The following is a 9,338-nucleotide window of genomic DNA, read 5'->3' as shown; positions in this document are numbered from 1 at the left end:
GCAAAAATAACACAACAGTTGCAGGGAATCTTCAGAGGCTATACAATTTTAAGTTATATGTACTGGGACCAAGCTTCTAAGTACTAGTTTTTTGTTATTTTTGCCAAAAAAATGAAAATACTCGAACCCAGGTGAAAGGCAAAATTTCTAAGTATATTGTCAGTACACTATTGGACAATATATGCACAAAAGTTGAACTTCTAATATATATTTTAAAATCTACATTTTAAAATCATGCATTGCATTATAGCCCCCAATAAAAGTAGTGCAACTCCTCCATTGAGTCCAACTACCAGCACATATTGATGACAATAGAGATAAAATGAAGAGTTGTAAAGGATTCAAGCGCCAACTAGGGGCGTTCAAAAGATTTTTAAAACCAAACTAATATGTGAACCAAAGTGAATGGAACCAAATTTTAAACCAAATCATTGACTTACATTTTGAACACAACCGCTTTCGGTCTCTTACGTACAGCTTCATATCCAACAAGTGTGTTTTACACTGGTTCCAAATTGTGCAAATTCTTCAATCTCTGAAGCTTGTGGGTAACTTTTACACAACATTCATGTGAAGAACGAAGTAGCTTAAAATTTCTTGATGAAGTTATATATGTGCGCACTGATCTCTTCTGGTTTTTCCTGATTTATAAAGTGAGCTACTCCTTCCATCACAACCATTTCTTGCAAGTATGGTACTTCTCTCTTAAAGCCACCGTTATGTATATACTCCTTAACGCCTGGCGTGTTATATGTAAGGTCCAGGTCTCCCACAATGAACTTGACAGGTACTTTTATCTGATCTCCAGTCCATGGTGCCATCAGTTCCCAGGTTCTGCAGACAAAACAAAATTTACCCGAATCGTTCAATTAAATAAGCAGTATTAAGTATTGACCTTTGTTAAAGTTTGGTAATTAAATATAAAACAAAGTTAGAAAATGTTTTCTCAGTCCTAGTTTCGAATACATATAGACGGTGCATTACAATATGTATAGTTATGTTTCCAATAATGGACTAGATGAAACTTACAGGTCAATAGCGCGATAGTAATTTAGACCACCAGTGAAGCCACTTTGTTCAAATTTGGTAGCATAATAATTGACATCCTCTTCAGAAAGCCATTTGGGTAAAGTTATAGGAGTGTTAGGGGAACCTCCAAATCCTATCGCCTTTGGCACACAAAGTGGACGTGGATCACGCAGTGTAAGAAATGATTTTATTATTCTTGAAGCACCGGCACGTGCAAACTCTTCTTCAGCCTCCCCAGGTTTCTGCAGGCCAACCAAATATCATAGAACCTTGATGTTAAATTTATGCATGCATCTTTGAAATATCAAATATGAATACACTATATAAATATGCTTGAAACTCGTGAACAACATTGAACTGGAAAGCTACTGTTCATGAAAACCATTGATTGATTTAGAAGCAACAATCATTTTGAGAATCAAAAAGAGGAAGAAGAGAAGTTGAGATTGAGATGCAGCATGCAGTCACATAAGGGCTACACTAAATATTGATTAACATTGTTGACTAAACACTGAGCTGAAAAGGATCATAAAATAAATTTAGAGCACTACTAGGCGCAGTAAGAGATAACAGAGCCCGATGTCTTGACCAGATATTGCCAATGTATCATTCCTTTGATGTGGGACTGATCATTCTTCATAAACAAATTTAGATCAAGCAGAGATCTGACTAGTACAGATTTCAGTTTCACATGCATGAAACTCAAACCAATATTATTTGTATAGGTAACATTTATGTTGGGAGTGGAGATCAAACACTCTCCTTCCACTCTACTCTATCACCCTAAGCACCAATCAAGCCAACATTTGAACCAAAATTGATCTTGCATTGCTGTAAGGAACAAGTCTATCAAAGCGTTATTCTAAAAAACTTTATGTTCAATTATCAAGTGAGAAGGGGACTCAACAAACTTAAAGTGATGCAATGTCTATACTCTATAACAAACATGGAATTGTGATTTGAGCAGTGGAGTAGTTAAGTAAGAGAAGACGACAACAATAACAGCCAAGCCTTATCCCACTAAGTGGGGTTGGTTACATGGATCAACTGCCACCATGATCATGATGTTCTATCAAGGACCATGCCTCTCTCCAAATCGTTAATCTCTAGATCTTTTTTAACAACTTTTCTTATAGAAGATAGCTAAAGGCAAAGCAAATTTCATCTATAGCTATTAGCCAGAATTTAAATTTTCACTCAAACTCAACTCCACAAAATCAAATATCAGTTTGTAAAGTAAGAGACATTGACAATTTATACCCATAATTCAAACAATACCATTATAACTCTTAACACCCTTGCAATCCTAATCACCTATGAACTAAATCTAAAATAAACTTAAGATATCATCTCAGAATTAAGATACAAAATCGGCTCGTAAAGTGAGAGTGTGAGAGATTCTCACCACACCCCTTATGAAGTAATCCCTATGGAACTCTCAAGAATAAGAACCTAAAAACGAAATTATGTAACCAACATAATCCTAAATTACATGTCACTTACATTTCAACAGGTAACTAATTACTATCCTATTAGGTTAGTTGGTTCAATTACCACCTTAAACAATTACTACCATATCATACACAATTTCAATGAGCAACTACTATCCTACTAAGTTAGTTAATCTATGAAGCACGGACACTCTGAACACGATACGGACAGTGCAACATTGGTAACAATTTGAAAAATGAATCAATTAAAAATAATCACAAGTGTCGATCTCGGACACAGACACGCCATTTTTCAGAGGTGTCTGTGCATCTCGGACAAAGACACGTACACACATTTTTCAGAGGTGTCAGTGGTACTTCTACATATTATTTGATTCAATTAGCACCCTAATTTCAACAAACAATGAACCATCCTTGCGAAAAACGAAGTTAATTTACCTGAAACCTGCACATATAATAATCCTCTCCCATCAAAGCCCTCATAGTTTGCACAGGCTTCCTAACAGGATTCCTCGACCGATAAACCACACTCATATTAACCAAAGCCTTAACCCGATCAGGCTTCATCAAACAAAAATACCACGCCATAGCAGCTCCCCAATCATGCCCAACCAAAAACACCCGATCCACAGCCAGAGCATCGAGAAGTCCGACGAGGTCACCGACGATGTGGTGGGCGGTGTAAGAAGAAGGAGAAGACGGCGCGTCGGTGTCACCGTAACCGCGAAGGTCAGGCGCGACGGCGCGGTACCCGAGGGCGGAGAGGGAGAGAAGCTGATGGCGCCATGAATACCAAAGCTCAGGGAAGCCGTGGAGGAAGAGTATGACTGGGCCTGAACCGATTGATGCAACGTGCATTTTTATTCCGTTTGTGTGAACCGTTGTGTGTTCTATTTTTTCCATTTTTTGTGAAACCGAGTTTCAACCGTCTTGTTTAGAGATTCTGGGTTCTTATGCGAAGAAACATGTCAAGTGTATAAAAGGAAAATTAGAAGAAATTAAATATAAAGGATACAAGACTTTAAAGAGTTGGTTTTGTCATTTGTTGTTAGAAAATAATATAGATAAAAATATTATATAATGTATTTCATAATTATGGGATAACACTTCATAGTGACTAGTCACACCATGATATATATATATATATATATATATATATATATATATATATATATATATATATATATATATATATATATATATATATATATATATATATATATATATATATATATATATATATATATATATATATATATATATATATATATATATATATATATATATATATATATATATATCAAATGAGTTATCCTTTAAGAGGTGAGGGTGAGGTGCCCAATTATTTTCTTGTGTGTAGTTTTTTTATTTTCAGACAACAAGATTATATATTGAGAAAAACATATTATATCATCCATTGGATTGCAATAATGTTGTATTAAGTCCACCTATTCATCAAATCAGAGACAACTGTAAGTTTATTCTTCATGCCTGATATCTTGACGACATGACCATTATAGAAGATTCAAAGGAGGTGGCTAAAACCCTTTAACATCATTAGGAAAACAAGTCTATGATTAGGTCTCGAATTGAATATTCATAAAACTGAGATATTTTGGCCTTCATGATGATAGTAAACTTTGCGGGGAGTTGTTTCCTTTTGACATTGGGAGACTGGTGTTGGGGATATAGTTGCTTGGAGGACTGTTAGTCGAGATGAAGATTTTATCGGGGGTAGTTCATGAAGAGAGCGACCAGAGTTATTAAGTTACATCTTTTACCATAACTAAGGGATCCTTAGAGTGAGTTTTCTACTTCGACCTTGTATGAATATCACTAAACTCTTTTTTTGGCCTTAGAACTTGTCAACCTAATCACATGATAAAAGCAACTATTTGGTTTGATAAATAGTTGCAAAGGACGGTTAAAGACATCATGGTTAGTAGAGGTCCTTTCTTCTGGAACCTTCAATGGAAGGTGACTTCTTTACCTATTAGAGTTGGGGAATTGGGTTTATACTCGGCAGTAGAGGTTCCCTCATACGCGTTTGTTGCTTCTAGGATCCAATCTTGAGTGTTACATGATCATATATTGAGAGATAATGAGATATATGGTATGCACCTTGATTTCAACAGAGTTTTGTATGGTCTTAGTGTTACGATTTCAAATTTTGATCTTATCATTTTTACTAGCAAGGACACCGTCCCTCCTAAAGCACATCATGTTTTGGAGAGTGCCTTTTTAGTAAAAATGTTTAGGAAATGGAAGTAAAGTTTGACATGACCACACTACAAAAGCAATTTTTGGTTGTTTACAAGCAGCGCATGCTCAAGATTTTCTCTTTGCTATCCCTATTGATGGTCTAGGTCAACATATATCCTCGGTAGAATATCATACCATCCTTAAATACTGGCTTATGATTCTTTTATTTTCTGTTGATGAGGTTTGCCGCAAGGCGTGCTTCGATACATTTGAGGAACATGCCATTCATTGTAAGGAACTTTCAGGATTAAAATACAAACATGACTTTGTTATGGATGTCTTATTTGATATATTTCGGCGTGTCAAGGTGTCTGTGAAGAAAGAGATGCCTGTAATTTTTTGATCGACCCACGAGAAGGGAGATCGACACTTAGACTAGTAGATGTTCTTGTGTACGGGTGGATAGGAGGGAAACAAACATGTGTAGACTTGACTGAGGTTTCCCCACTAGTGGGACTGATGACTTAGGGTTTTACTGCAGGACATACAACTCTCAAAACCACTTCGAGTAAAGTGGTAAAGTATGAAAAAGCGTGTTCCAAGAATCAACATAATTTCATACCATTTGCCTTTGACACTTTTGGTTTTGTAACCCCAAGAATCAACATAATTTCATACCATTTGCCTTTCATGGTCTCATAAATCTGAATGGTTGCATTGCATCGTAGTTTCAAGTTTCAAAAATCATTGTAGTGCTTCATGATAAAAGCATTAAAAGGTAAATTCTTAGGTACCCTTGATAAGTAGTTGGGTACCGGTACCTTTAGTGTAAATTAATTAAAATTTTTAATTTATTTAAAACAAAAATAATTTAAAACATGACATGACAATGAATAAGCTTGTTTGATTGGATGAGGGTACCAATCCCCAACAAAACTAAAGAGTACTGGAGTGTTCACCTTAATAAAAACCATTGAATATTGCATCCGGATTTTAAAAAGAAAAGTAATTAATAATTATTTTAAAAAGCGTTCCAAATTTAAAATAACCACTTAAAAATGCGACGGAGGGAAAATAAAATCACACTTGGTTCTTATCTGTGGTTTCTCATAATCATCATTGGGCTCCTCTTCCTCTAAACGCATCAGATGGAAAATATGAGTAATCGAATCACTTTCGAGGCGGTTTTTCACAGAGTAACCTTTGAAGAAGATCCAGTAGAGGTTCTTTCTTTTCAACTTTAATCCAATTTCCCCCTCTTTCATTTGTTATTCAACTTCCCCTAAAATCTTTGAATTTTTGCGCTTAATCCATTCTCAGCATTAACTTTCGATCACTCGTCGATTTTTCTGATAGTTGAACTCCGCTTTGAACATGTGGATTGATCAATGTTTGCGTTAAAATTCTGTTGATAATTGTAAAGCAAGAACCAAGAATTGTGAAAGAATTTCAGTGAATTTTTTTATAACAAGAATCAAAGTTTGATTCTGATTACTAGTAATGAAACCCTAGCTTTAGGCCTTTGAAACTGGTTAATCTATGAATATCAGAGTTTCAAATAACGATTTCGGTCGGTACTGGTGTTGTGACACTAATTGAGGTCGTCGCGGTTTGTATTAGCCAAAATTTGTTCTTTATCACAAAAGCGGTGAATACCGGTATCGGTACTGACACAGACCATACCGTTTTGTTGTTGTTGTTGTTGTTTTCTCGGTAATTGACTGTTTTTTAAAACTTGTTTGGGATGTTAAAACTAGTATTTTTGAAGCCAATTAAGGCTTTGTGTGAGGTCACATTTCATACAATATTCCTTGACTTGAGAAAATTGCAAAAACAATTGGTTTTGAACATAAGGAACAACTTCAAAGAAATTCAAAAGTTACTTGTGGTTTTGTTGAGAGAACAATGTTTTGTTTCTTTCAATAAGTTCAGTGTTAAAGATTACTGGCTGTAAGGATGTTTATATTCTCTAGATCATTAATGCGAAAGAACTGAATTTTGTTTCAGCTACATTTTAAAAAGCAAGATGCTGCTGACATTTTGGACCTCTATTCGAAATTTGTGATTGCGAGGGTTGGAACTAGGACTCGATCGTGTGATTTGCGGTTACATTTGATGAAGGTTTGAGACAACATTCTGTGTTATTTTCTCATGAGGAGCAGTACCACTTCTGTTGTTCTGTCATTTGACATTTCTATATGGAAGATGAAGGGTTTGTCTTGAAAAGTAGCATGTTCATATTCTCATTGTTCAATGTTCTCTAACTTTACATAGTTATTATAATTATTTTCAGGAGATTTCAGGTATGCCAACTTCTCTAAATAGGGAAACAACGCGTCCTGCAGTATATCCTGAGACAACCAGCGAGTCGTCCAGGGAGTCGTTCAGCGAGTCATCGTCCAGCTCAGGAACAGAAGCAGTAGATATGGTAGACAGTTTTCTGGCATGATAGTTAATACTTGACAGTGGATGGTGACTGTATTTTTTGTTTAGCAGCTACTCTCTCTCAATAACGGTATAAAAGTTAGCACAAAAATGGGCAGAGTTATGTCATCTAAGTGGCATATTGGTATAGATAATAATACATGTGTTATTTTCATTTCATGTTTTATGGTAATGTTTGATCAAAGGTAGGATTACCAGGGTTCACCTTTAGTTTGAATCAGATGGCAATGCGTGCGTTGATTCAATTCAAGTTGAATTTGTTGAACTTCCAGTTTTTAGTAATTATCTAGGATCTTGGAAGATCAAATTCAGATTATGTAGCTCACATGATGAATCATTCTTTGTTCTTGGTTTTGTGAGGGAGGGGCCTGGGGTCTCTTTCTCTCTTGCTGGATCATTTTGACAGCATACTGGTTGACTGAAAGGAGTCTACTAAATAGAGAAAACCTTTTTTTAAGAGTTCATTTAGCTTTAAAAAGTCATATTACAAAGACGTTTTAGACTATTAGTAATTTTTTCGACAGTATCGTATTTTGAGCTTATAACTGATAATAAATTCATGTTTTAAAAAGTTACGGATGATAATTTTCATTTTCTAATGAACTTATAGTTTATTTTTACTGATTTATAGTATTTTTGACAAATTAATTTATAAAGTAGCTCATAACTTAGAGTTAATAATTTATTTTATCAATTTTATCATTGATATCTCAATTGAAAAAAAGTTAATATTAATTAAATATTAGTTAAACATATTTTTTTAATGTCATTTTACTTTTAATTAGTTCATCTGCCAAAAAAAAAAAGGGTTAAATAAGAAATAGGGCTAATGTAATCCAAAAATTAAAAAGAAAAACAAAAATTTATTACACGTAGGCTGCCACATAAGCAACCGTTAGTGGCATTTGACGTTAGGGATCAATTATTGGGACGAAAAATTTTTGAGGGATGAATTGTTGAAGAAAAATTTTAGAAGGACTAAAAATGAAGTTTCAAATATTTAGAGGGACGAAAAACTTATTTAACCCAAAAAAATATTATGTAATGAGAAACACACCATAAATTCAATCAATTATATTATTTGTTATCATCAATTACTTTATTTAAAAACTATCAAATTGTATCAATTATAAGTTCACTCTCTATAAGTTTTTTTTTTTTGATAAGAGGGAGGGCCTAAGCCCGAAAAACAAAAAAAACTACATCAAATCTAGTAGAGAACTACTAATTCCTAGAGAATCCGCTGCCAGAAGGGGCCTTAAGAAAACAGGCGCCTCCTTGTGGACGGTGAAAGTCTTATCACTATAGCTGCACTTAGCAAGAGCATCCACACACATATTAGTGGATCTATAAGCATGTGAAATGACAATGATCTCATGTAGAGCCATGATATCCTTAATCCTACGAAGGATAGCAACACACTCAATGATTCCTGCCGTCCCTTTTTCAATGGCGATAACCACCTCCTTTGAGTCAATATTCACCTCAACCCTCCTAACTCCCAAGGCCAAAGTGAGTTTGAAACCTTCATAGACTCCCCAAAATTCTGCAAGGATAGCGCTGCATCTCCCCAAGTATTTGTAAAAGCTTCCCTTCCAATCACCATTATGATCTCTAATAATTCCTCCACAACCAGCTTCCATACTTCCTTTGCTAGTCCCATCTGTATTAAGCTTTAACATATTCGAAGTAGGCGGTTTCCATCCTATGTATTCAGTACCAGTCTCCTCATAACGACACCTCTTAGTGAGCCGAACATCATCCTCATAATCCTTACATCTCCTTAGTATATGCCAAATAGGATTAGGAGGTCTTACAAAGTGCTCATCATGTTCCTCCATATTTCTCCATGTCCATATCATATGACATGCTATCATCCATGTACTGCTCCATCCCTTATTTCCTCTCCCGCTATAATTTAGATTTAGCGTGATCCAAAGCTTGATATCTACTGCAAAAAACTCTGTCATCAAATCGCTAGGAACCATGCTTTTCCAAATAGGATGGCATTTTGTACAGTCTCTGATTGCATGGAGAGTAGATTCACAAACATGCCCATATAATTTACATCCTGCATTGCCCAACCCCTTTATGATCTTACTAAGGTTAGTAAGAAGATGATCATGTTTTAGGATCCAAATGAAAGTTTTGCATTGCTCCGGAACAACTGCTCTCCAGATTTGCATCCATTCCTCGTCGTCAACATCTTCG

General features: G+C 35.2%; 2 protein-coding genes across 2 annotated transcripts; one reads left to right on the top strand and one right to left on the bottom strand.

Annotated features, from left to right (window-relative positions):
- Window positions 1–337: 337 nt before the first annotated feature.
- LOC131610822 (uncharacterized) lies at window positions 338–3,503 on the bottom strand. The gene is made up of 3 exons (XM_058882872.1): window positions 2,919–3,503; window positions 1,030–1,271; window positions 338–834 (listed from the first exon to the last, which is right to left on the bottom strand). Exons 1-3 carry the CDS (start codon window positions 3,381–3,383, stop codon window positions 588–590), a joined length of 954 nt encoding a protein of 317 aa, XP_058738855.1. The 5' UTR covers window positions 3,384–3,503; the 3' UTR covers window positions 338–587.
- A 2,282-nt stretch (window positions 3,504–5,785) lies between these two features.
- Window positions 5,786–7,549, top strand: LOC131612977 (uncharacterized). Its single transcript, XM_058884709.1, has 3 exons — window positions 5,786–5,905; window positions 6,690–6,803; window positions 6,976–7,549. Exons 1-3 carry the CDS (start codon window positions 5,831–5,833, stop codon window positions 7,129–7,131), a joined length of 345 nt encoding a protein of 114 aa, XP_058740692.1. The 5' UTR covers window positions 5,786–5,830; the 3' UTR covers window positions 7,132–7,549.
- Window positions 7,550–9,338: the final 1,789 nt, after the last annotated feature.

The sequence above is a fragment of the Vicia villosa genome, linkage group LG6, assembly GCF_029867415.1.
Source record: "Vicia villosa cultivar HV-30 ecotype Madison, WI linkage group LG6, Vvil1.0, whole genome shotgun sequence".
Classification (NCBI taxonomy): Eukaryota; Viridiplantae; Streptophyta; class Magnoliopsida; order Fabales; family Fabaceae; genus Vicia; species Vicia villosa.
The sequence above is the reverse complement of the archived record's forward strand: the minus strand, read 5'-3'. Positions and strand labels throughout refer to the sequence as shown.